Source organism: Lepidochelys kempii, chromosome 19 (genome assembly GCF_965140285.1).
Source record: "Lepidochelys kempii isolate rLepKem1 chromosome 19, rLepKem1.hap1, whole genome shotgun sequence".
NCBI lineage: Eukaryota > Metazoa > Chordata > Testudines > Cheloniidae > Lepidochelys > Lepidochelys kempii.
The window spans coordinates 9,786,611-9,814,407 of NC_136398.1; the positions used below are offsets into that span (position 1 = coordinate 9,786,611).

General features: G+C 54.6%; 1 protein-coding gene across 1 annotated transcript in view; it reads right to left on the reverse strand.

The window, feature by feature from the left end:
- CRYBG2 (crystallin beta-gamma domain containing 2) overlaps nucleotides 1-22,504 on the reverse strand; it is a 33,786-nt gene extending 11,282 nt beyond the window's left edge. The window contains exons 1-7 of the mRNA XM_073317733.2: nucleotides 22,229-22,504; nucleotides 20,898-20,985; nucleotides 14,866-16,058; nucleotides 4,705-7,159; nucleotides 2,035-2,082; nucleotides 1,820-1,938; nucleotides 363-519 (exon numbers count right to left, since the gene is read on the reverse strand). Coding sequence (XP_073173834.2) covers nucleotides 363-519; nucleotides 1,820-1,938; nucleotides 2,035-2,082; nucleotides 4,705-7,159; nucleotides 14,866-16,058; nucleotides 20,898-20,985; nucleotides 22,229-22,473 — 4,305 coding nt within the window. The 5' untranslated portion in view covers nucleotides 22,474-22,504. The remainder of the gene's footprint in view (nucleotides 1-362; nucleotides 520-1,819; nucleotides 1,939-2,034; nucleotides 2,083-4,704; nucleotides 7,160-14,865; nucleotides 16,059-20,897; nucleotides 20,986-22,228) is intronic.
- Between the last annotated feature and the right edge of the window lie 5,293 nt (nucleotides 22,505-27,797).

The following is a 27,797-nucleotide window of genomic DNA, read 5'->3' on the forward strand; positions in this document are numbered from 1 at the left end:
CCTAGAGATTCCAAGAATCTGCCTTGTAAAAAAATCCAGGGCTCCATCTCTGACGTTACTCTTATTATTGGCCTCATCGTTGTCTATGTTGACCTCCTCCAACAAACGCTTCCATGGCCAACGATCTCATCATTCCACTTCCATTGGCACTGCCCTAGTGCATAGCCCTCCCTCGCACTCTGCTCCCACTCCAGCTGCCATGCATGCCCTTCTGCTGGGCCTGCGCCACAAACTTCACGGGCGTTGGGTCTACGGTTTGGGCCCAACTCTACTGAACGTCCCATTGCTTTGGAGGAGGGGAAGCGTTTTCCAAGAGGATCAAACCCACCCGGAGAGCAGCCTCAATGGGGTCCCGCACTTACCCTCACCACCCTCTTGAAGGAGCCGATGCGGAAGGGCGCGTTCTCAGGCACCTCCCCGTCTTTCCGATAGGCTGTCCATGGATTATTGATCTCCACATCCCCCTCGGCCAGCACACACTTCCGCCCGTGGAATCGCGGCTTCTCGTACATCACCCAGCTGGAGGGAGCAAAGCGCATGGGAGGGGGGTCTTGCACCGAGAGCACTGCAGGGTAACCGTGCTGCCTGCCAGCAGAGCCTCTGACCCTGTGCCCGACTTGGGAGTCCAGCACCGCTTGCCTGCCCACTGGGACCCCGACTGGGCAAAGGGAACCCTAGTGCTCATGTGGTGTCCCAGCGGTGTCAGTGGGTCTCTGTGTAGGATAAAGGGTCTTACCCATGAGGATGACTTTGCAGCATCAGGGCCTTGGACAGTAACCCGGGGTCAACACACAGCGGGGAGCAAACCAGGGGAATAACCAAGGAGACCCGATTAAACAGTGAGCTGATAATCAAGAGACTGTTAAATTCCCAGCAGAATAGTAGAACCTGGATAATAATCAGAGGGATCAGTGCAAGCCCAAGCTGAGCCACTGTTTAAAGTCCCCCCGTCATGGGGTTTCCAGAGAGTGACCAGAGCCCTGGATTTAGTCTTTGGCTGCGAGGGCATTTTATCAGTGACCAGGGCACTAGTTTCTAACCACCAAGATTAGGGCCGAGACATGTTCAGTGCTGTGCGCTCCCTGCCCCAAGGAGCTCACAATCTAAATAGACCCAGCCGACAAAGGTAGGAGACAGGAAGGATTATTCTCCGCACTGGTGAAACAAGGCATAGAGATTTCTTGCCCAAGACCTCACTGGGAACCAGTGGCGGAGCCGGGAATGGAGCCCTCATCTCCTGAGTCCCAGCTCAGTGCCTTAACCTCCTTCTCCAGTGCTGGAGAGTCGCCCGAATGTGGGGATTGGGGTTCTCATGCAAGCTGAGCTGGGCAGCTTCCTACGGGTCACAGACTCATAGACGCTAAGGCTGGGGGCACCATCGGGATCATCTAGTCTGACCTGCTTATGGCAGGCAACAGAACCTCCCCCACCCATTCCTGTAGTAGGTCCCTAGCCGCTGGTCGAGTTCCTGAAGTCCTCAGAGCTTGATTCAAGTTACTGAGAATCCACCAGTTACTCGAGTTCAAACCAGCAAGCGACCCATGGCCCATGCTGCAGAGGAAGGTGAAAACCCCCAGGGGTCTCAGCCAATCTGATCTGGGAGAAAATTCCTTCTTGATCCCAAAGACGGCAACCAGTTTGATCCCGACCCCCCCACCAGCCAGACACCTGGGAAAGAATTCTGTGTAGTAACTCAGAGCCCTCCCCATCTAGCGTCCCATCTCTGGCCATTCGAGGTGTTTGCTACTAGCAGTCGCAGATGGGCCACGTGCCATTGCAGGCAACCTTACGGTAGCAGAGCAGCCGGCGGTACGCTTACCCCCCTCGGACCACCCGGATGGAGATGGTGTGGGAGAGCTCCCAGGACGTAGCGTCAGCGACATCGCCCCAGATCTCCCTCTTCTGGCCCGCGAAGCCCGACTCGGAGAACAGAATGATCTGGAGAGAAATGACACCACCGCTAGCCTCAACTGCCTGCCCTGCCCCTGCGCCGGGCCGGCGCCCCCACCCCAGCCCTGCCTACAGCATCAGTACCTTCCCAGGTCTCCCGTTGAGCTTCGTGGGGGGGTTCTTTGCCTCTTCCTGGAAAAAAAGAAAAGGATAACAGGATAAGAAGCGGAAGCAAATGGCACGTCCTCTGGAAAGAGCCGTGCACTTCGAGAAGGCTCCCTCGGTCCCATCTCGTCTTCTCTCGTCTGCCCCAAGATTCCTTCCTTCCACACACCTGGCATCCCATCATCTCTGTTCATCAGTTACCTCACCCACTTCTCTCCAGCTATCCAGCCCCTGTCCTACATGGCGGTCTCTCTAGCTATCCTCAGACACATCCAGCTAGCTAGCTCTCTCTCTCATACAGAGCTTTCCATCTATCCAACCCCATACACCTCTGTCTGTTTTTCCTTTATACTCAATCCTCTATCTATCCAACCCCATAGACCTCTGTCTGTCTATCCCTTATACACAGCCCTCTGTCTATCCAACCCCATACACCTCTGTCTGTCTATCCCTTATACACAGCCCTCTGTCTATCCAACCCCATAGACCTCTGTCTGTCTATCCCTTATACACAGCCCTCTGTCTATCCAACCCCATACACCTCTGTCTGTCTATCCCTTATACACAGCCCTCTGTCTATCCAACCCCATACACCTCTGTCTGTCTATCCCTTATACACAGCCCTCTGTCTATCCAACCCCATACACCTCTGTCTGTCTATCCCTTATACACAGCCCTCTGTCTATCCAACCCCATACACCTCTGTCTGTCTATCCCTTATACACAGCCCTCTGTCTATCCAACCCCATAGACCTCTGTCTGTCTATCCCTTATACACAGCCCTCTGTCTATCCAACCCCATACACCTCTGTCTGTCTATCCCTTATACACAGCCCTCTGTCTATCCAACCCCATACACCTCTGTCTGTCTATCCCTTATACACAGCCCTCTGTCTATCCAACCCCATACACCTCTGTCTGTCTATCCCTTATACACAGCCCTCTGTCTATCCAACCCCATACACCTCTGTCTGTCTATCCCTTATACACAGCCCTCTGTCTATCCAACCCCATACACCTCGGTCTGTCTATCCCTTATACACAGCCCTCTGTCTATCCAACCCCATACACCTCTGTCTGTCTATCCCTTATACACAGCCCTCTGTCTATCCAACCCCATACACCTCTGTCTGTCTATCCCTTATACACAGCCCTCTGTCTATCCAACCCCATACACCTCGGTCTGTCTATCCCTTATACACAGCCCTCTGTCTATCCAACCCCATACACCTCTGTCTGTCTATCCCTTATACACAGCCCTCTGTCTATCCAACCCCATACACCTCTGTCTGTCTATCCCTTATACACAGCCCTCTGTCTATCCAACCCCATACACCTCTGTCTGTCTATCCCTTATACACAGCCCTCTGTCTATCCAACCCCATACACCTCTGTCTGTCTATCCCTTATACACAGCCCTCTGTCTATCCAACCCCATACACCTCGGTCTGTCTATCCCTTATACACAGCCCTCTGTCTATCCAACCCCATACACCTCTGTCTGTCTATCCCTTATACACAGCCCTCTGTCTATCCAACCCCATACACCTCGGTCTGTCTATCCCTTATACACAGCCCTCTGTCTATCCAACCCCATACACCTCTGTCTGTCTATCCCTTATACACAGCCCTCTGTCTATCCAACCCCATACACCTCGGTCTGTCTATCCCTTATACACAGCCCTCTATCTAAACATCCCCATTCTCATCTATCTAGTCCCTATGTATGCATTCCCTGTGCATAGCCATCTATCTAATCTATCTACCTAATCCCAAACACTCCCATCGATCTCTCATCCAATATAATCCAGCTCTCCAGATCTATCATCCAATCATATCAGATCATCTCTCACTTGCCCCTATACCAGCTGCTGTACCAGTCTCTCTCCGGGACACTCCAGATTCCACGACTTACCTTACTCCACGAGCAGAAGGCAATGGAGCTACTCGTGGAGCAAGGTGCTGCACAGTTTGAGGAGGGGGTATCAGAATCGGCCCTTCTGTCCGTCCCAGAGTGGCTCATACCCAGCTGGGTGACCCTGTGTGCGTCATGACGACAGCGTCAGTTCTGCCCACGCCTCAGAGCCTCATCCTGATGGGTGTCTGCACCCCTGCCTCCCATTCTCCCCGTTGCTCTGCGTTCTCCCCAGGGCTCCAGGGGGTGCAGGTCCTGGGGTCTGCCAGAGTGGAACCTCCCCCCTCCCTCACCCAGCTCACGTCAGCTAACCCCACCCCCACCAACACCACAAAGCTTCCCCCCTCCCTCCAAAGACCGACTTCACACCAATCACAAATATTACAAAGGCCAAACCCTGCTGTCCTTACTCACGGGGAGTTTTGCCTGAGTAAGGACCTCCTGAGCTGACCCATAACTGATGATGTTATTGGCACTGTTCACAATGATTATCAATGCTCTGCTTTGGGAATGCAGGTCCCACCAGTTTCTTTGTAGCTTTTCCCCATCAGCGGTGGAGCACAAGCTGCAGGGTCAGAGCAGCACAGTGGGACTGAGGGAGTTTCTAGGGTGCAGAACCCCCGGTGAGTTTTGATTCCCCTACCACCAGACGAGGCACTCAAGGGCATGGCATTATTGGGACGGGGGTGAGGACAAGCTGAGCTGGCTTCCTGCTCAGAGCTCTTGAGACTCACCTGACTGCGTAGTGTGGATTTACTCACCCCAGCTGCAGGGTGACCCAGCAACAGGGGAGGAGTATTTTTCTGCTCAGCCTCCATGAAGAGCAAAGGAATCTGGCCAGTGCTTTTGTCTATGCCTGGTGCCTTCTGAGGGTCCAGAGAGACTTGGACTCCAGCGGGGGAAGGCTCAGAGGTCAGCTGTTCACAGGGTTTCAACTGTGGTCCATTGGGTGGCATCCAGCCCTGCTCTCTGGCATTTAGCAGAGCCAGGTCAATTGGCGTGGGTGAGCTCCTTCCTTCTCGCTCCTTCTCCAGAGCTTTGAGCGGGGGCGTCACGGAGGAGATGTACCGCCTGTAGAGGAGGCTGCTGTCCAAGCGGGAGTAGGGCTTGTCTTCCGTGGGGATGGCCTTCTGCTCCCGGAGATCTGTCAGCAGGGAGGCACCTTTGAGGATGTTAGCATTGAAAAGGATGCTTTGATTCCTGGAAGCCTTCTCGTCCCCTGGGGGCTGCCTCAACTTCCCCAGGAGGGACAGCGTCTTCTCCTCTATTTCAGTTGACATGTTTTCCCAGGGGTAAACTTTCCTGGTCTCCTCTTCGGCCTGTGGCTTATCAACCTTACTGAGATACGGGTTCTCTATCTCCTCCTCCTCCTCGGGATCCACGTTCTCCCATTTTGGTCCATTCTCCTCCAGATGCTTCTGTTCTGTCCGACCAAAGAGCTTGCTGAGGGCCTCCGGGAGGGGAACCTGGGACTTGGGAGCAATGTGATGCTCGTCAATGGGCGGCAGGGTAACGTATTTTCCACGCGAGGAAGAGCGCGATGGCCGGGAGATCTTGGGAGGCTTTCGGATTTCGGAGGGGTCCATGCTACGGAGGGTGTCCACCAAAAGTTCCATGTCCACAGACAGGTCGGGGTCCTCTTCTGCTGTCTCCTGGGGACTCCCCGTTGGCTGGGCGTGGCTCAAGGCTTCAGGGGAGGCCTTGGTCTCTTCAGATGAAATGTTGGACTCTTGTGCAGATCCCTCGGAGCTCCATGCTGGTTCATCCCCCTCACCCCTGACCTTAGCCTGGGAGGCCAACAGCTGCACGCCAGCTAAAGGTTCTGGATTGCCACTGTCTCCTTGGGCGCTATGTCCAGGCGAGCCAGCAGCATTAGACGTGCTCTCTGTCCCGGGTGCAGCTAACACGGCATCCGCAGTGCTTGGCATGCCGCTTTCCATTGCTGACCCAGCTGAGGCCGCGCCGCCCGGACCTGGCAGGCTGCCGTCGGTTTCAGATCCGCTCACAGCGAAGGGACTGTTCTGCCTCTGGGGTGCATTTATGCTGGTGCTAAAGGCGCCCAGCATGCCCCTGTCTCCTTTGGATTCAGTCACATCGGCGCCGCCGGCTTGAGTCATGCGGCTTTCTCCCTGCAAGCCAGCTGCAGAGCTACCAGCAGCCTCACCAAGGGCCATCTGGCTTCCACCAGCACACTGCCTGCTCCCTCGTGCGAATTCGCTTATGCTGGTGCTCTCCACGTTAGGCCCAGTGACTTCTCTTCCAGATCTAAACTCAACAGTGCTTCCAGCTTTGAGCATGAGGATTTCCCTTTCGGATCTAAATACAGTAATGCTGCCAGCATTTGGGATGTGCCATTGCTTTTGGGAACTGGTTACAGTAGTGATGCCAACAGCACGGGGCCCGTGGCTTTCTCCTGGGGACCCAATGGGCGTATTGGTGCCAATTTCACTGGGCTCGTGGCTTTCTCTTGGGGACCCAATGGGCGTATTGGTGCCAACAGCACTGGGCCCGTGGCTTTCTCTCGGGGACCCAACAGGTGTAGTGAAACCACCTGCACTGGGCATGTGGCTTTCTTTTGGGGACCCAATGACTGTAGTGATGCCATTTGCACCGGGCAAGTGGCTTTCTCTTGGAGGTCCAGTGGATGCAGTGGTGCTGACAGCGCCGGGCAGGTGGCCATCCCTCTGGGATTCAGTGAGTGCAGTGCTATCAGCAGCCTGCTTTCCCCTTTCAGTCGGCCTCGTCTCCCTTTGAACTGGAGAATAGATTTGTGAGAACACGGGCGTGTGTTCAGAGAAATCCTGCCGCAGGCCGGGAGATGGGGAGCAGCTGCCGTCTGTTGGAGAAGGCAAGTCTGAAGATTCCCTGCCTATTGTTCCCTTCTCCCAGGCCTCCAGCAGCATCGACACCCGGGAGGGGCTGGCAGCAGCCTCTAACCTCCGTGACAGCAAAGAGACCTTGCGGAAGCCGGGCTTGGCCTCTTCCTCGGGCTGATCAGCAGGTGCTTTCTTCCAGCTGAACCAGGTGCTCCGGGTGGACTCTCCTGGCTTGGGGTGATGGGCGTGGGAGCTACCGCCAACCTTCTTCATCTCGTCTAGGCCCGTCCCAGCGTCACGGCCTCCCTCTGATTGAGCCTCCTCGCCTGCCGCCCCCGGGCGATCTCTGCACGGCCCAGAGGAGCTGGGGGAGCTACAAGGGGAGGAGAGAAGAGACACAAGAAGCTGTCAGTGCTTGGGCAAGGCCCAGAGCTCTCTGCTTTGGCTCTGTTCTCACTCACTGGCACTGCACCTGCACTGAGCAGCTACCATCTTGTAGAAATCACAACCCGAACCGAGTTCCTCCCCCTTTAATTAACTAACCTCAGATCAGCCCCGCCCCCCCGCCCCCCCCAATGAGCCTGTAGTAAGAGGCTACCGCGGCTTCCCCCACCAACCCCTCCGGCTCTGGGGGATGGATCACACCCCAGAACCTGGGTCATAGCCTGTTATGCAGTGAGAGTTTGTACATCAGGCTGGGCCGCAGTGGAAATCAGGTGGGGTCCATCAGACATCACTGCCTCCCACTGGAGGAGCAGTCGCCCTAGGAGCCAGCCAAACATCAGACCAGTCATGTTGTTCCAGAACCAAGGTGCTGAGTGACACCTGTAAAAACCAGCTGGAAAACATTCAACCAGCATTTCCTGTGGGAGGGTGGAACAGAGCCAGCCTGGCCTGCCCTACCTGGTGCCTGAAGTTTTCAGGATGAGTCACCTGGGTGTCTGGGCCAAGCCAAGCCAGCAACTCTGCAAACAAAGGAGCCAGAAACCAACCAGCCAGGATACTCCCCTCCCCCTGAGGAAGCAGGAGTGGAGCTGCCTTTCCTCTGTTCTCTTATCTCCCCTGGGAAAGGACTGGCTTCCTGGGAGTTCCAGCTGTAGATTCCTCAAGAGGAAGGGAAACATTTTCATTAATATTGGGCCAAACTCAGCATTTATTCACGGCAAACTCCTGAGGAAGTCGACAGGTGAGTCCCTTTGCTAGTATTCCTTGGCAGCAGAGGGATCTCTTTACATAGGCATCGCCAGACTGGATCAGACCCGAGGTCTAGCTAGCCCATGGTCCTGTCTCTGACAGTGGTGGCACCAGATGTTTCCGAGAAAGGTGTAAGAAGAACCCCACAGTAACACACACATTCTGTCTAACCCCGTTCTCTAATACTCAGAGATTGGTGTACGCCCATCTCTTCCAAAACATTTGCTGTCATTTGCACGGCTAGCCACATAAATAGCTGATCCCACATTGAATCTTGCTAAGCTCTCGGCCCCGTTAAGTCCATGGCACTTTATGGACGTGCAGGAAGAGTGAACGACAAGATTAGACGTTCCTCCCGCCTGCCCATTGCAAAGACAACGTCCTCCTAGCTAAGCGCTGTCATCTGTTGGGGAGACTCTGTTCTTATGGAGCGTAGCTCCCCCAGAATAGTTGTATTACATGGTTCAGTTTACAAATAAGCAGCTGACAAGGCATCCCAATCAGGAACCTCCTGCATGACTCAGCGCGGGACAGGGCCCACACAGCAAAGTCCTACTGTCTGACAATCAGCATGTGCCTGTCCCCGCCCCCCTTCTGACAGCCCCTCCTCATTAGGATCTCAGACTCTGTGGCTCTCTGATCAGCTCTGGCTTACTACCACTTTGGTTTACCTTCTAGGCAGGTCTCCTTTTCATATTCACCCTTCTCCAAGGCCTTGTCTACGCCCCGCACTTGCGCTGATTTACCTAAGTCGCTTAGAAACTGATGCTGTAAAATCGGTCGAAGAGGCCCTGATATCTGTTAATATAAGTCCGTACGGCCTTGTCCACACATACAAATTGTACTGCTTTAGCAACACTGGGATCGTTAAAGAGCTACAACTGTCCCCTAGACTGGACACAGATATAAAGGGGCTTATAATTGTCCTAGTTATACCACAAGGAGTACTGGCTTTGAAGTTTTTCTGTTGTAATATCGCAACTTTCATGTCTGTAATCGCGTGACCAGAGAGATTGAAGTGTTCTCCGACTGGTTTATGAATGTTATAATTCTTGACATCTGATTTGTGTCCATTTATTCTTTTACGTAGAGACTGTCCAGTTTGACCAATGTTCATGGCAGAGGGGCATTGCTGGCACATGATGGCATATATCACATTGGTAGATGTGCAGGTGAACGAGCCTCTGATAGTGTGGCTGATGTGATTAGGCCCTGTGATGGTGTCCCCTGAATAGATATGTGGGCACAGTTGGCAACGGGCTTTGTTGCAAGGATAGGTTCCTGGGTTAGTGGTTCTGTTGTGTGGTGTGTGGTTGCTGGTGAGCATTCGCTTCAGGTTGCGGGGCTGTCTGTAGGCAAAGACTGGCCTGTCTCCCAAGATTTGTGAGAGTATTGGGTCATCCTTCAGGATAGGTTGTAGATCCTTAATAATGCGTTGGAGGGGTTTTAGTTGGGGGCTGAAGGTGACGGCTAGTGGCGTTCTGTTATTTTCTTTGTTAGGCCTATCCTGTAGTAGGTGACTCCTGGGAACTCTTCTGGCTTTATCAATCTGTTTCTTCCCTTCCGCAGGTGGGTATTGTAGTTGTAAGAATGCTTGATAGAGATCTTGTAGGTGTTTGTCTCGGTCTGAGGGGTTGGAGCAAATGCAGTTGTATCGCAGAGCTTGGCTGTAGACAATGGATCGTGTGGTGTGGTCAGGGTGAAAGCTGGAGGCATGTAGGTAGGAATAGCAGCCAGTAGGTTTCCGGTATAGGGTGGTGTTTATGTGACCATCGTTTATTAGCACTGTAGTGTCCAGGAAGTGGATCTCTTGTGTGGACTGGACCAGGCTGAGGTTGATGGTGGGATGGAAATTGTTGAAATCATGGTGGAATTCCTCAAGGGCTTCTTTTCTATGGGTCCAGATGATGAAGATGTCATCAATATAGCACAAGTAGAGTAGGGGCGTTAGGGGATGAGAGCTGAGGAAGCGTTGTTCTAAGTCAGCCATAAAAATGTTGGCATACTGTGGGGCCATGCGGGTACCCATAGCAGTGCTGCTGGTTTGAAGGTATACATTGTCCCCAAATGTAAAATAGTTATGAGTAAGTCACAAAGTTCAGCCACCAGCTTTAAGAATAAATGGACACAAATCAGATGTCAAGAATGATAACATTGATAAACCAGTCGGAGAACACTTCAATCTCTCTGGTCACACAATTAAAGATATGAAAGTTGCGATATTACAACAGAAAAACTTCAAAACCAGACTCCAGCGAGAAAACTGTTGAATTGGAATTCATTTGCAAATTGGATACAATTAACTTAGGCTTGAATAGAGACTGGGAGTGGCTAAGTCATTATGCAAGGTAACCTATTTCCCCTTGTTTTTTCCTCCCCCCCCCCTTCCTCAGACATTCTTGTTAAACCCTGGATTTGTGTTGGAAATCGCCCATCTTGATTATCATACACATTGTAAGGAGAGTGATCACTTTAGATAAGCTATTACCAGCAGGAGAGTGGGTTTGTGGGGGGAGAGAAAACCTTTTGTAGTGGTAAACACCCATTTTTTCATGGTTTGTATGTATAAGAACATCTTCTGTATTTTCCACAGTATGCATCCGATGAAGTGAGCTGTAGCTCACGAAAGCTTATGCTCAAATAAATTGGTTAGTCTCTAAGGTGCCACAAGTCCTCCTGTTCTTTTTGCGAATACAGACTAACACGGCTGTTACTCTGAAACCAGTTGTACCAGTGTATCAGTAAAAATTCACCCCCGTAACCGTACAAAACCGGTCTGTAGATCAGGCCTAAGCAATCAATTGAAGCTAAATTGATATGGGAGTCTGACTGAGTTTCAATGTTGTGTGTAAAAAGAACTAATAATAAAACCTAGCTTGTATCTTGCACTTTTCATCTGTAGATTTCGAAGCACTTGGCAAAGGAGCTCAGTGTCACTATCCTCATTTTACAGATGCGGAAACTGAGGCACAAGGCAGCAAAGTGACTTGCTCAAGGTCACCCAAGTCAGTTGGTGGCAGAGTGCCATTCCAATGCTCTGTCCACTAAGCCATACTAACATGTAGCACCTCCCCCAGCCTCCTCTTTCGGAGGGGGTAATTTGTATCGGTGCAAGTCCAGCATTCAGACAGACACGTACTGGAGTGTGGGCGTGAGTCACGTCCCGAGAAGCCGGAGCACTTGAATTTGCTGCTGCAATTAGGTTTTTAATAAAGATTCTTAATGAAGCTCCTGCGATTCACATAGGAGATCCCAGGCCATTAGCATCTGAATACTGAAGTTACAGTAACCTGACCAAATGCAGTTTGGGTGACCCCCTAACTACGCAGCACCTGCATGTTGGCAGGTGACTTTAAGGTGTTCCTTCCCTGCTCTAAGCAAACACAGTTTTAGCCTGAGCTCTTTAACTATTTGGATGGCTTTTCAACCCAGAACAATCCTTGTCTGCTGGGCTGCCTCAGTAGAAAGCTACAGACAAATCTCAGTTCCCTGTGCCAGATTTCCAAAAGATCTCAGGGCCAGATTGCCACCCACAACCCGCAGCTGAGGCTGGCATCATCAGATTCTTTGGACCCTGGGCAATCAGCCTCCAGCCCAGACTAAGGCATGGGAATGGGGTTAATCTCCTCACAGCAATGGACAGAAGCCATGTGGCCTGGCTCATACCAGTAGAGCAGTGACCTTCGACCACGTCACCTATGAGGTGCTGCTAACTTTGCCTAAGGCCCCTATTCTTCTAGTATCTGAGCACCTCACAATCTTTAATGTATTTATCTTCACTCACCCCTGTGAAGCAGGGCAGTGCTATTATCCCCAATGTATAGATGGGGAACTGAGGCACACATAGGCTAAGTGACTTGCCCAGGGTCACACACAGGAAGACTGTGGCAGAGAACTGAACACTGGTTTCCCGAGCCCTACACTAGTGCCTTAACCACTAGACAAGCCTTCCACTTCTGAAAACTCCAGTAGGGGACCTGGCAGGTCTGGACAGTATCACTTTAAACCAGTTCCATTCACTCCTGTCCACAGGGACCCAAAGTGTGGTACCGCCAGATTGTCCCATCTCAAATGGACTCCCAGCTCTGGAGTCCTGTAGTCTTTGTTTAGTGATTACAGAAAACTGCTTGGGGCAATCGTGAGGCAGGATGGGCTACAGAGCCATCACCGTGCTGATGGCGCACTGATCTCCAGCTGGCCCCCGACGGAGCTCTCTGTCTGCTCGCCCAGAGTCTGGCTGAGATGGGTCCCTGGAGGCAAGCATCAAACAGATAAGATGGAGCTGATGCTGGCTTGCAAAGGAAGCACTGAGCAGCTGGTTAAGCCTGTGGCCACTCCCTCAGATGCAGGCATCTCCCTGTCTATTGCTGAGGTGGCTCCCAATCTCTGGGGTTTGGCAGGTGCCTGCCACTGCCCCTAGATGCCCAGATTGCTTCAGTGGCCAGAGACACTTTCTTTCCCCCACAGTTGGTCAAGGGCTGGCACATTGCTTCCTTCGGGATGCAGGCCTCATCATGGTCCCCTTCAGAACGGACCACCAGCTCTACCTCAAAGGCCACCTGGAAGCTTTGGCTACTGCAGAAAACGTCTTGCCACCTGCCGAGCAAAACGAGCTGGCGTGAGCGCATCACAGCGGTGCTCCACTTCCTGGTGAAAGGGAAGGTGCTGGTTACAGGGCCCAAAATGACACAAGCCCAGGTTACCTAAGAAACTGACTCTCCCCCCTGACTCACCCCACCATTGGAAAACTCGGGCTGTCTGTCCCAGGAAGGAGTCAGAGGTTGGGAATTCTCAGCAGCAGCCTCTGGCTTCTGGAATTCATTCCCGCCAGAAATATGGCTCATCCCGGACCTGGTGACATTTAGAAGAGGTTGCAAGGTGCATCTTTGTGTCCAGCCCTCCTGCTGACTGTGATCACGAAGAACCCTGGTGGGTGAGGTAGTAGCTTTTACTGGACCGACTGAGAGCCCTGGCATTTAACCGACTGACTTAGTTTCTCCGAGTCTACCCTTTAAAGCTGCAGTACCATGAGATGCATTTACTGACCTCCTTCATAAAGGGCTTTGAAGTCCACTGATGAAAAGTGCTACATACGAGCTAGGTATTGAAGTCTTTAAACCATAATTTGAGGACTTTGGTAAGTCAGTCAGAGGTTAGGGGTCTATTACAGGAGTGGGTGGGTGAGGGTCTGTGTCCTGTGATGTCCAGGAAGTCAGACTATGACCATGATGGTCCCTTCTGGCCTTAATTCTGGCCTTATCGTTATGATTCCCAATGTGGATAGTTAAATGCTCCTAATCCAAACTGTGTAAAGGGCCCCGAAATACCATGCACCCTAGAGCTGCACCCAAGGGTGCTAGAACTAGGGCTGCTGGGGTGTAGCAGCGCCCCCTGGCTTGAAGTAGTTTCCATCATATCCAGGGTTTACAGTTTTGGTCAGTGGCTCTCAGCACCCCCCACTGTACAAACTGTTCCAAAGCCACTGGACACACACAACAATAAATCGCGACTTCAGCTGTGCCAATCAGCATCAGTTGAAATGGACCTGCAGACTCATGTCACCCAGGCCACTGGACAGGCATCAGAGGTAACAAGTTCCAGCCACCACTTACTGGGGCTGGCTTTGAACCGGTGACCTCGAGGAAGAGCCCCAGCTGTCTTCTGCCTGTTTCTGGTCAGCTGACATTTCATGACTTTGTTGTCTACCTTTGGGGGCTTCCCCTGGCCTGAACCCCAATAGTCCATTGATGGAGCCATGTTTTCAACAACAGCAAACTCCTGTGACTCCCTTGTTCCTACAAAATACACGTCTGCACGCAGAAAGACTGAGCTGCTCAGGTAACAACCCCAGACATCTGGACACACAATGATGGGCTGGCTGCCCAGTGGAGCCTAATGGAAATCCAATCTGCAGCCAGCGCCCTGTGGTCTTTAATGCAAAAAAAAAGGTCATGATCCATGCTGCCTGAAAGGACTTGGGCCAGAGGGTTTGCTGCCAGAGAGACTGCATTAAGAATTCGGGCAAGGCTGGTTAATCTCAATAACTGGCTCCAATTTTTCCCCCCCTCCTGCTTGGCAGAAGTGCTGGCTGGTTGATTCCATCTCAGCCACAAAGTCACGACAATATTTAAAATAGCCTCAGACTCGGACCGAAACCCTCCGGCAGCGTGACCCAGACTCATCCCGGATGCCAACACTCCCGGCTGTTAAAAGCATTTGGGGTGAACAGGCTTGCAAACCCCTGGGGAAAGCCCCCCTCCCAAAAGGAGCATGACTGGGACAGGAGGGTTCATCAGCTGAACGGGGGGCTGGATCCCCGGGTTGGAATGTAGCCATATATATATCTATATATATATTTGTAATCCAGGTTGTTTCTTGATGCCTCAGGCAGGTTGAATTCTGCTCTCCAGCCCCAGGAGTCAATCTAGTGTAACTCCACTGCCTTTGCGCTCACTCTGCATTGACACCCATGGAACTGGGAGCTGAATCTGGCCCTGCATTTTTAGAGCTGAGGCCCCCAGATCCGACCCCCATCCCACCAGGATTTATACAGGCCCAGAACTCGGGGAGCCCTTTTCACTGTTTTTATGAATGAGTGGCTTGGTTCTCAGCAGGGCTGAGTCCCCATCCCCCCCATTACGTCAGTGGGCACACCGGCCCTCTGCGAACCCGGCCAGAGGTTCCTCTTGTCGGGTCCCTTCCCAGCTGCTCAGGGAAAATGAGTTAGGCAGAGGTGGAGAGAGCTCAGGTGCCAAGGATGGATACAGCTCCCAGTGTGGGGCACAGAGACACTCTGGCTCCATTCTGCGGAGACATGCCTCCCTCCCCAGTTCTTGCCGACCTGGGCTGGCCCAGGTTCCTTTCAAAACCTGTTTCCTCACGTACCTGCTGGCCGGGGCTCCTGCCACGCGGACGGCTCTCCCCTCTGCTGCCGAGAGGTCCCTGCCGTGGCACAGGCTCTGTTCCTGCCCGTCCCGTCTCTGCCTGGGGCTGGGCTCTGATCCTTGCAGAGGTGTCACCAGGCACCCTGGGACTGGGCGGACCTGCCCGGTCACCCCAACAGTACCCTCCCTTTGCCGCGTGAAGGTTTGGAATTCCTTGTGTGCTGCCAGCTGGAGAGCCGGTCTGGCTGGTTCCCCATGACATTGCTCATCCATTTTCTGCAACTCAGCAATCCCCTGAGAAACTCCTGCCTCCCCAGGTGACTTCGCAGCTCCGTGAGAACCCGGTCCATTCCCACAGACCCTAGGCCGATCCTCTGCTCCGCTCTTCGCACTCTCTTCCTGCTCCTTGGTCAGAGTGATCATTACCTCGTAGCGGATCTTCGCAGGCCTCTTGGCAGGGGCGGGTTCAACCCCACGGATATTCTCCAGAGGCCATTCCGGGTTCTCCCTGCCTATTGCAGGGTCCTCTGTCCTGCTGATCCGATTATAGGCAGGGCTGGTGAATGGACAAGTCTCTGGTTCAGAGATGGATTCTCTGTGGCCATGGCTCACATGGTCTGGCTGTCCCGCCACCTTAGGGCGGAAGGTCCCTGAGTCTAAATACTCTTGGAAAACTCTTTCAGCCCACTCTGTCAGAAGCTCTGAGGCTCTGCTGGGTTCCTCCTGGGCAGCTGGAAGCTTGTAGTCTACCTCCTGCGTCTCAGGGCTGGTGGGGAAGTCCAGAGAGGAGCTGCTGATGGAAACAGACCCTCCCCAGGAACTCCCATCTTCTTTGCCCAGCAGAGAGTCAAAGGATGTGAAGATTTCCACCTGGCTGGGTATGGCTGGCTTCGAGTTCCCTGTGTCCCTGGGCCAAGCAGATGGCTCTGCAGTCTCTTGCTCTCTGGCCAGGTTCCCAGCAGAGCACAGGTCAAGCCGGCCTGCCATATCCAAATCACTGCCGACCGCTGGTCTCTGTAGCCGCCCGAAAGGCCAGGGCTTGCCCAGTGAGCTCCCCAGGTGTCCCGTACCACCAGCGCCGGTGCCTGAGAGCTCCAGATGGCTGCTTTGCTGCCTCCGCCAGGGCAGGGTCCCAAACGTCCGCAGGAGGCCGTTCCTCCAGAGGTCGGACTCCGAGTAGCTGAGAGCATGCAGCTGTGGGGGGAAGGAGAGGGAATCAGGAGCGGGTGCACAGGCAGGAGGCAGTAAGCAGCCACTAGTGTGCTCCATCCCCACACAGCAGCACGGAGGTGCTGGCTAGCAGGAGCACCAGCGAGAGCCCCTGCCCTGCGCCAAGGCTCACAAGGGCAGGATCCTGCACACGACTGGCCTGGAGGCTGGAATTCTGCGTGTGTCCCCGCACCCCTTGCAAACGCTTGGTGTCGCCCAAGCGCCCCTGGTTCTAGAACTGATTCACGTCCACGCTGCTGGGTTTGATCGGAGCAATGGGAGAAACTCCAGATACGCTCCAGCATCCTAGTGCTGGCATCCCAGCCCTGCAGGGCGCCTATCCGCCGGACAGGGGCAGCACGGGCATCGGCAGGGCAAGCCACCCTCACCCGGCCCTGCCTGGGCAACTTAGCGCTGATCCAGGCAGGCCTGCCCCGTCTCCACGGCTCGTTCAACCCTTAGCCTCTGCTGAGTCAACAACACAAGAGCTAGTTGTGATGTCGCTTTGTCACAGCGCACTGGACTCACACTCCCGCTGCCTTCCCATTTGCTTCACATCTATGGGGATGAGATCTGGTTTCTGGCTGGCCTGGAACCGGCAAGTGAGAGAAGATCCAGAACCCAGAACCCATCTCCTGAGCCACCTTCTCCCAGATAACTGCATTTCCACAGTGCTTGGGGCTTGCCAGCTCCTGCCTGTGGGTCTTCTTCAACAGTGCATCGTGATCCCTGTGCAGAGACGGCTCCCACATGGGGATCTCTGTTAACAGGGGCAGGCGGGCAGACCTGCATCTCAGCCAGATTCTCCAGCTGGTAAAGGAGGGAAGTGGAAAGTGTGAGCCCAGGAGACAGCTGGTCCAGCAGGGGCAGGATCAGAGTGTCCTTCCCTTGCTCCCACAGAATCAAGGCAACTCCAAGAAATGAACAAGAACTCAGGCCCCGCAGGGGTGGGGATCCAGGAGGTTGGCCAGCGCCCCTCATTTTGTCTCTGGCTGTCAGTTTCGGCAGCTCCCGTGCAGATCAGCGGTGCCGCACAAGAGGTGGGAGGGTTCCTAAGAGAAAGCCCTTCTCCCAGTTGCTGGGGGAGTGGAGTAGACCCCACGCTCTAGGAGATCTTTGTGCTCCTGTCACTCAACAAGGCCTGTCCCCTGTCCCACTGGGTTAGGTCAGGGACTCCATGTCCCTGGACTATGGGAGCTCCTAGTCACTGAACGAGATCCCAGCCCAACTCACAGGGAAAGTCCTAACCTCTGACTCAGCAACTAAGGCGCTGGTCCCTGTGTCACTGGACCAGGTCCAAGTCTCTGTGTCGCTGGATTATAGTAAATCCTGCTCACTAGAGGAGATCTCAGTCCCTGGGCTAATGTGGGAGGCCTGGGCTCCTGATCCAGCAGATAGGAGGTAGCCCCTGTGTCCCTGTCTCTGGGGACGTGCAGGCTGGCAGCAGAAGGGATCTGACATGTAGCAGCAGAGCGAGCACCAGCCTTACATAATCCCCATTGGCCCCTACACCGTACCAAGCAGCTAGTGGTCCCACTTGCCCCAGCTGAGCCAGGCTAGGACGTAGCTCCAGCCTTCCCCTGGGGCAAGGCGCTGAGCAAACAGCCAAAGGGGCTCCACCCTCCGGAGTCACTGGTGCAGCAGGAAGGAGCTGAAGCTATTAGACACAGGCCAGTGGAGCACACCTGTTCCACAGACACCTGGGGAGATTAGATCCCCCACTTTCACACGTTCCCTCACCCACCCCATGGACAGCTTCCAACGAGAATGGTGCTAACACCAGGAGTGACTCGCGCAGCCCAGAGCAGGGACCGGGATTGGGGCAGGTTTCTCTCCTTTAATAGATACTGGGTTGTTTTCTGCCCTGTAACGTTCCTAGGCGTTCACTGGGCTGATGGGCTCTAGAGCCAGGCTCTGCGCAAACTCCCCACCAACGCCCCTCAGCTCTGATGAACGGGCTGGGGTAGCAGCGTCTCTGCTGAAGTTTGGGGATCCCTGCACCGTCCCTGAGCAAATTCTTCTCTGGAGTCGCAGATCCCTGCTCTGACGGAACGCAGGGAGCGGAGGAGAAACGTGCAGGAACCCCAGAGCGGGTGTGTTTCTAGAGGAGGCCTCAGGATGTTTGCCATGGGAACAGACCAGGTTGTAGATACAATCAATGACTGCCATAGAGTGTTGCCCACTCTCACAATTTTATCATGAAGCTTGTGACATTTCGTGGTTTTCTTAAAGCCCCAGTTCCTGGAGTCAGGTGATCACACGAGACTCTCAACTTCCATTAAAACGAAAGTAAGTGCCTAGCCCTCATGATTGCTGAGAAAAGCCCTTAAGCACAGACAGAAGGCCCATAAAAAGAACCCATCATTTATTGGTTTTTAAAAATCTCATGAGAGTTTAAGCCCATCTCATGATTCTGCGGGGCTGACTTATGGTTTTTGGCCACTTGTGATTAGCAGTACTGGCTCCACTCTCTAACTGTACTCCAAACCAGCCTCAGTTACCAAACTACTTCCAATTCAAATCTTCCCCTGATGGTTTCTGCTCATCTGCTTGCCCTAGCATCACAAACACCCACAGAAGGAACATCATGGTGGGGGATTTGGGGGCCCCATTAAATGATGGGAAAAATCCCATCCTCTTACAGCCATGTCCCTGCAAAGCACAGCCTAGATCGCACATGCTCAGTTCCTGCCGCGGCGCCAGGCTAGGTGTCTTGCAGATATTATTTACCATGATGGATGGACAGACAGGTGAGAGACAGAGGGAAACACAGACAGAGAGAGCTGGAGAAAATATATAGATGCGCATATGCTTTCCCCAGTTAGGGGAGCTCGTCCCTCCCCAAAGCTGTCCCAGCCCAATGGCTTTCAGTGGGGTTTAGTGATGGGCCCATGTGTTTCCCCCTAGACCTCCCTGTTTATGGCTTTAAAATGCTAGCCGGGTCAAAGCATGGACAGAATTACATGGGAAACAGGAAATTCCAAAAAGAACGAGGAGTACTTGTGGCACCTTGGAGACTAACAAATTTATTTGGGCATAAGCTTTCGTGGGCTAAAACCCACTTCATCAGATGCATGCAGTGGAAAATACAGTAGGAAGATATATATACACAGAGAAGATGAAAAATGGGTGTTGCCATACCAACTCTAATGAGACTAATCAATTAAGGTGGGCTATTATCAGCAGGAGAAAAAAAACTTTTGTAGTGATAACCAGGATGGCCCATTTCCAACAGTTGACAAGAAGGTGTGAGTAACGGTAGGGAGAAAATTAGCATGGGGAAATAGTTTTACTTTGTGTAATGACCCATCCACTCCCAGTCTTTATTCAAGCCTAATTTAATGGTGTCCAGTTTGCAAATTAATTCCAGTTCTGCAGTTTCTCGTTGGAGTCTGTTTTTGAAGTTTTTTTGTTGAAGAATTGTGACTTTTAGGTCTGTATATATATATATATCTATATATATATATATATCTTCCTCCTGTATTTTCCACTGCATGCATCCGATGAAGTGGGATTTAGCCCATGAAAGCTTATGCCCAAATAAATGTGTTAGTCCCCAAGGTGCCACAAGGACTCCTTGTTTTTTTTTGCTGATACAGACTAACACGGCTGCCCCTCAGGAAATTCCAAGGCATTGCTCTGATTGCCCTGTAGTACTCCTGAGCTCCCAAGAGAGGGAACCCTCGCCCCACAGGAAATGGCCCTCAGCCTGCTGCTTCTGCAGAAGTCAGTGAGATCAGCAGGAAGGGAGAAAGGCACCCACAGCAAAGCTATGGTGAATCCCCAGGGGGTTTGGTAACTAGAGTAAGGGATGGTTGGGGAGCCAGGACTGCTGGGTTCTGTTCCTGATTCTCCCCTGCTTTGCGCCTTGTGTCACCAATTTGCTCCTGTGGAGAGCGAGTGTGAAACACCACCCAATAACAATGTTGTAACTGACACCTCGAGGCTGGAGAGAATCTGTCCCCCAGGGTCACTGATCCTGGCAATTTCCCATCCCTGTGCTTTAGTTTCCCCATCTGTCACCGGGGAAACGAGACTGCCCCACCTCCATGGGGACGGGTCTGGGGCATCACTCATTAACGTTTGTGATGCGCTTTGCGAGCCTGGAGCATCTGTCTCTCTTGAAGTGCAAAATATCATTAATCAGTGATGCCCCACGCCCACAAGCCTCACTGTACCAGCACAGACCCTTGCCCGCGGAAAGCAGCCAGACAAGCCTCTGGGATACTCCCCTCCCTGGATGGAGGAGGCCTCTGATGGGAGAGGCACAGAAGGCTGCAGTTCTGAAAGCAGGATCCCTCCTTCTGGGGATTTCAAGTACAATTATCCCCATTTACAGGTGGGGAAACTGAGGCACACAATGATTCAGCAACTTGTCCAAAGTCCCAGAGCAGGTGAGTGGCAGAGCCAGGAAGAGAACCCAAGTCCCTGGGTCCCCTCTTCAACCACTAGACCACACTCCATCCCAGCTGGAGAACCTGTCTCCTTAAACCTCACATGTGCCAGGGCGGCCAGCCTCAACAGCCGGGCCAGCCTCAGGCATGTGCAGTGGAGCAGACTGGCCACGGCCTTGCGCTCTGAGCGGCCCAGTGCCCCTGCTGCCAGCAGCACAAAGGGCCGAGCGACCCCGGGGTCACGTGTTGGAGAATCGGGCAGGCCTCTGGGTATCCGTTACCAAAGGAAGGAGAGTGACCCGCTGGCTCTGCCCAGGGGAAGCTCACAGGCCTCTCCACAGCGCCTTCTGCCCCAGGAGCTGAGCCATCCCGCACGCCCCAGGCCAGACACTTATCCTTTCCACAGCCATTCACGCCAGAGAGGCCTCACCTTCGAGGATGACTTCCGGGGCCCGCTGGGATGGGGGTGCTCCTCGCTGCGTCTTCCCCCAGCGGAGATCTTGTCCTCCTCGGCCATCCTAGAGTGAAGCGCAAAGTCCATGGGAGACAGTGGTGCTAGTGATGGGCCCAGAGCCCAACCTGCCTGACCTCGGGGAAAGCGCTGAATCCAAACTGCCTGGCTCAGACCCCGCTCCAGGTGGAAAAAGGGGAGTACCTGGGCTTTTCAGTTGTCTCCCAACGATCTCAGACCATCATGAGAAGAACCAACGTTTCTCTCAGAAGGCAGAACCATCCAGTCTATGAGCACAGGCTCCCTCGACTCTATCTGGAGGGACTTTGCTGCCCACTTCCCCATCCCATCGGGTAGGACAGGAATGCATCTTGTTTGGCCTGGGTGTTGGCCTCCTGAATCTACAGCCCATTCTGAGGGGTATAGGCTGGACACCTTGACTTTGAGGTTCACATGGACCAAGCACCATGGATTCAAGCTATGTACAGACCAGATACTGCAAAAAAGATCATGCTGAATGAAGGTGTATATGGACCAGGCAGCGGGACTGTATCCCTTGTGTATGGACCAGATACCCTGACTGTGAGATGCACGTGGACAGGATGTATTGACTGCTGGGGTGTGTATTGACTGGATGGGTTACGTTACTCCAAGCACTGATTAGATTCTGAAACCACCAGGTTGTATGTGGTCTGGACACGGTGACTACAAGCTTGGACCCATTAGGAAAGGGCCTAGCAGGCCAGATAGCGACCTGTTCACACAAAGGCGACACGGACAAGAATTCAGCCCCCTTCCTCAAGCGTGCCAGCCTAGGGGCTGCTCCCGCTTCCTTATGGGCTGGGAATGAAAGACAGACCCAGATCCTAGTCTCCTATCAAACCTCCCCAGGCTGACTCAGCAGCGGGACTGCTTCCCAAAAGGGCTCCTATAAACACCCCAAGAGCAAAGGAGGCCCAATCTGTACGGCCACAGCTCAGCACGTCCCTGGGTGGGGAGCGTGTGAGGGGGATAAACGTTCACAGCTGAACGCGGAACATGCCCCTAGTCCGCACACACGCCTAGCCCTGTGCCCGCCACAATCACAACATGCACATGGAGAGACGTGCCCACCAGATGCAACACGCCTTGTCAGGCACATGTGAAAACACACCTATACACACATGCCTGTCACAGTCACTCACGTGCACACACAAACCCACCCGTCGCACTGAGGGGCGTGCAGTCGTCCCCAGGCCCAAGCTAGCACACCCCTTCTCCCGCAGCCAGAAGCTGCAGCTCACCCATTGCCCGCCTCCGGGGGGGCTCACCTCTGCAAGGACCCCTGCAACGTGCTCCTCTTCTCTTTCCTCCTGCCCTTCCCTTTCCCATCCTGGTGGCTGGCAGCTCCTGGGGCGCTGGGGCCATCCCAGCTGCCCTCCTTCCTCTGCAGCTCTGTCAGGCTGATCTCACTTCTGGAGAAGAGCTGGGCGAGCCGCCTCCTGATGCCCCCTTTCTTGGCTCTGGGGGGGTCCCGCTGCGGGGAGCCCGCCTGGTCCTCGGCCCTGAGAGACATTAGCAACCGGAGGGCTAGAGGCCAGTGGAGGGTGGAGCTGGGAGCACCGCTCCCCACGCACCCAGCCGGCAGGGACAGACAAGCCTCCTCTTGCTCCCTCCTTTTCTTAGCCAGGAGCCGGCATGCGACCCACCTGGGAGAATCCGGGTGTGTGTGCTGGGGAGGGAGCGGGGAGTAACTCCTGCTGCGGCAGTGCTGACAGATCCAGCCGTGCCCAGCTGGGAGCACGGCTAGAGCGGCCCCGGGAGGACTGTGGGGCCCAGGCGGAGGGCCTGGTTACCGGGGCTGTTACCTGGCATTGGGAACTCGAGCCCGGTCACATGAGCGCGACCGCAGCCTGGAGACAGGTGTTCAGCGTAACCGCCCAGGGAAAGTGGGAAAGCGCCCAGCCCAGGCCTCGGACGGTGTGTGGCAGGTGTGGGGCTCGGATTTGAGACTCAGTAGCTCCGGGAAAGGATCCTACCTGCTGTGTGTTTGTTTAGAGAACAAACAAGGCAGATCTCAGCAGCCCGGGTCCGAGGGGAAAGTCTCACCTAGGCACTGACTCAGAAAACAACAAACAGTGAGGCAGGCTTCCACCTTTCGGAGGCCGATCCAGCCTCTCCAAAGGCTGAGGGGCTGGATCAGGCCCATCTCTACTAAGCAGGCCAGGGGAGATCGAGTGGGTGCTCTCATGGATCTTTTACATCCCTCACTTGGGTAGAGGAGACCCCTCTAAGGAGCCCCCTTCCCCTGCGTTATCAGGAGGGGAAGGGGGCTAAATTTGATCATTACCCCCATTTCCCAGATTTTGGGGTGACTTCCCAAGTCTAGTCTGAGACGCAGTACCTGAGTGGGGGCAAGGGAACCCTGGCGCTCCTGGCTCCCAGCCCCACTAGCCGTATCCTCCAAAGAGCCTATCTGTTATGAAGTGGCAGAGCCTTATAACAAATCTTCAGTCCACTGTCTCTCCATATTCCCCCTCATGGGGAGGTTGTGCCCTAGATAAAAGTCTGGGAAGGGGTCTTTTGGGCATTGTTAATAATAATTAATAACTTACATTGATATATTTACCTAAAGGATCCTAAAGCACTTTATATACGGATCACTTCATCCAACGTTGTAATGCAGCCACCTCTGGGGTGGAGCACAGCAGCTGTTTTGCTACATACAGCAACACTGCACAACAGTTTAGGACAGGAAGTGAGGAGTAATGCTGTATCCTTTGCAAATCCTAGGGGGATTTCGGGCTGCAGATTGCAGTTCCCTGAGTTGGAATTTAGCCACAACAATGGGGTTAATATCTCCACGCAGGCAAAAAGTGCCTGGGATCTTTAATGACCATAGCTATGCAAACCCAAGGCCAGGGCTCTCAGTTGAAAGATGGCTCCCCCAGCAGCACCACTCCCACTCATGGAGGACGGGGTGCTGGCTCAGCACTGACTCACTGGAAACAGACTCACCAACTTCAGTGTCTGCTGCCAGGTGGGTCTCCCATCCAGGGGCTGAAACCCAGCCCAGGCCTCCTTAGCACATGGCACTGGAGAAGGTCGCACCCCAAGGTGATGCTGTTGTATGGAGGGCACTACTATGTGGAACTTACCCCATGGGTCCCAACCATTGGATCTCAAAAACAGGGGGGGACTGGCAGCACGGGCGCCCCAGAAAATGAAAGCTAACAGGCCCAGGTGGCCCCTCTAGTGGACCCCACCCCGTTGCCATAGCTCTGCCCCAGTGAGAGTGGGAGCAAGGCCCTGGAAAGTCTGTGGAGCCCAAGCAGAGGGACCCGTTACCAGGGCTGTTACTTTGAGCCCTATCACATGGGTCCCCCTAGGGACACCCCACACAAGGGCCACTGGCCGAGCTGGTGGGGAATTTATTACCACTCCATGTGGGTAGGCTGGGCTTTCCCACCCCTGCCCTCTTGCTCCCTGCATTCCGGCAGGCTGGGGTCTGCCCTAAAGGTGGAGGTTTAAGCTCCCACCCACCGGAGCTGAAGACTCTGCATAGCACACCGGGGCCCTGCCATCTTCACCCCTGCAGGGTGACAACAGTGAGGGCCCCCTCCCAGAGCAGTGGGTCTGGTAGCAAACAGCCCATTGAGATGGCTGGTGCAGCTCAGCCTTCTCAGAGCTCTTGGTTCAGGCTCTCTGCAGACTCAGGAAGCCGCCACTGCACTGGTTGTATTCATGGTGCAGCTTCAAGTTTTTCTTGGCCCCCACGAGGGCCGGAAACGTAATTCTTTTACAAATGAAAGCTGAGCTTTGGGCAGCAGCAGTGACTTTAGTCCCAGGCAGAGGCCTATGGGGCCCATGGCTTAATCCAGCCCTGAATGCTGGTCATGTCTTTCATGCCAAAGCATCCCAACATCCCCTCGCAGAGGCAGCACCAGGGAACGAATGCACCAGGCTGAGAGTCCTGGAAACCTGAATCCTCTGGGTATTAATATTATGATGTCTGATGTGTACTGCAGTCATGCCCAAGAGCCCCGCTCCTGCCCCAGGACTCCATTGGGATAGGTGCTGTACAAACACAGAACCAAGAGACACATGGTCCCTGCACCAAAAAACTGCCTCCTCTCTTGGCCAGTGTGCTTCAGCCCTGCATTAGAGGGACCCCATCTAGGACCTAGAGGGGAGCTCAGTCTCCGAGACCCACTCAGTGGGTCTGCCCACAAGGGGGCCAGTCAGTGCCAGTTGAGAATGGGGGTGGGGATTTGAGATGTGGACACCTGGTGTGAGACGCCCCAAACATTTCACACAGGCCATTGGCCTGTTGCCGCAGCCACCAGGCTGGCCTGGCACTATTGACCCGAGTCACCTTCAGCAACCTTCAGATGGGAAAGACCCTGTAGGTCAGTGCCGGTCCGCTGACCCACCCAGAGCCTTGCTAACCTCTCCGGACTCATCCCTGCTGCAAGTCCTGGGGTGGGGCTTGTGAGCCGCAGCCTCAGTCTGTCACTGAGTCCCTCTCGGGGTCCCTGAATTCTGTCCCAGCAGCCTGAAAAGGGGGTCTGAGAGTCCAGCGGAGAGCGGGAGGGAGCCAGGAAACATCAGGAGGCCAGGCAGGGGCTGGGAGATACACCCCAAAGGCAGGACTCAACAGGGGCTGAATTAGGCTGGGGACGGGCCCCTGAGGGAGGCGCTGGGAGTGCTACTGCTTGGGACTTTCAAAACCAGGCTGCCTCCTGCCCCTCAGAGTCAGATCCCCCCGGGGCTCTGCTGTACCCGGGGGCAGTACAAGGGCATCGCAGTGTTTGCAGTCGGGTCACTAGAGCCACATGAGACAAGCACAACGGGCAGCGTTTTCTAAAGCACTGAAAATCTCCGGAGCTTCTGCAACGGAGAGCGACCAGGGTGCTTTAGAAAACCCTTCCCCGCGCCAGCACAGATGGGGTGGCCAGTGCCAGCCCAAAGCTCTCAGAGCTGGGCCGAGGGTAAAAGTGAAGGACCAGCAGGGGGGGTCGCCTTCCCCCGAGCCTGGGGAAATCAGGCATGAGAAGTCCCTGGGGATGGGGCAGGCCAGCAGGGTGCGGGCACCCAAAGCCACGTGAAATAATGGGAAGTGAATCAGGGCCAGTGCAGGGATTGTAAAATGGGAGCCAGTGTGTGCTGGGGGCAGATGTGACGCCCACCAGACCGAGCAGCTTTCTAAAGGGACAGAGACGCTCCCAGGACTGCAGGCTGGGAACTCGCCGCTGCTCTGGACTCCAACCCAACAGAGCGTGGGAGTGGGAAACCCTGCTAACCAAACGGGAAGTAAGGGAGAGGCGGACATGGCTCCAACCCATAATACTGTGATTAACCCAGTTAACCCCCACTTGACTATGGGCACATTGGCATGGGCTATCACCAGTGCTGGCTGGGCTCTGAAGTGAGCTTTGTCCTGTGGTCTCACTTTATTCCAGCGGCTCTACCTGGAGGCTGGCAACCTCTCTCTCCAGACCAGTGGTTCTCAACCAGAGGTCCGGGGCTCCCCCGGGGGGCTGCAAGCAGGTTTCAGGGGGCCGCCAAGCAGGGCAAGCGTTAGACTGGCTGGGGCTCAGGACAGAAAGCTGAAGCCCCACCTCATGGGGCTGAAACCTAGGGTTGCCAACTTTCTAATGGCACAAAACTGAACATCCTGCCCTGCCCCTGCTCTGAGGCCCCACCCCCGCTCACTCCATCTCCCCTCCCTCTGTCACTTGCTCTCCCCCACCCTCACTCACTTTCACTGGGCTGGGACGAGGGGGGGTTGGGTGAGGGAGGGGGAGTGAGGGCTCTGGCTGGGGGTGTGGGCTCTGGGGTGGGGCCAAGGATGAGGGGTTTGGGGTGCAGGAGGGGACTGGGGGTTGGGGTGCAGGAGGGGTGGGGGCTCCAGCTGGGGGTGCTGGCTCTGGGGTGGGGCCGGGGATAAGGGGTTTGGGGTGCAGGAGGGGGCTCAGGGCTGGGGCAGGAGGTTGGGGTGCAGGAGGGGGTGAAGAGTGCGGGCTCCAGGAGGAAGTTTGGGTACAGGAGGGGACTCTGGGCTGGGGCAGAGGGTTGGGGTGTGGGAGGGAGTGCAGGATCCCGGCGGTGCTTACCACGGCTCCCAGGAAGTGGTCGCCAGGTCCCTGTGGCCCCTAGGCGCATGGGCAGCCAGGGAGACTCCATGCGCTGCCCTCGCACCCGCAGGTGCCACTCCCGCTGCTCCCATTGGCCGTGGTTCCCAGCCAATGGGAGCTGCAGAGCTGGCTCTGGGGCCTTAGCCCTGGGCCACTGCTGACCAGACTGACCCGACTAGAGCCACCAGGGTCCCTTTTCGACCGGGCGTTCCGGTCAAAAACCAGACGCCTGGCAACTCCACTGAAACCCCCAGGGCTGCAGCCGAAGCCTGAGCAATGTAGCTTTGAGAGGGCCCCTACGGCGTGGGGCCCCAGGCAATTGCCCTGCTTGCTACCCCCTAATGCCAGCCCTGGTTCTGAATCTGAACCGCACTGCCCCCAGGTCCCAAGCCTTGCGGATACACCCCAAAGGCTGGACCCAGAGGTTCTCACGTGAACCACAAGGAGGCACCAGGGGAATGTCCTTCAAGCCCAGTCTTGTCGTGAAATGCTAAGCAATGAGCTATGTGCTGACTGTGGGCTCCCCGCTTCAATCCCCATGCTGCCCCCCTGACTAATCCAGGGGGCCTGGGAACTCAAAGCTGAACTCTGCTCCACCAGATCATGTCTGAAGTTCACCCACCAGGGGGCACTCCAGCTGCGGGCTGAAGGAAGGGGAGTTGCAGGATGATGTATTAATTTAGATGAAATAAACGGGCTAAAGCTGTCCACCTAACCCAGTCACCATCCAACATTACCCGTTAAACAAGGTCCGGGGCTCGGT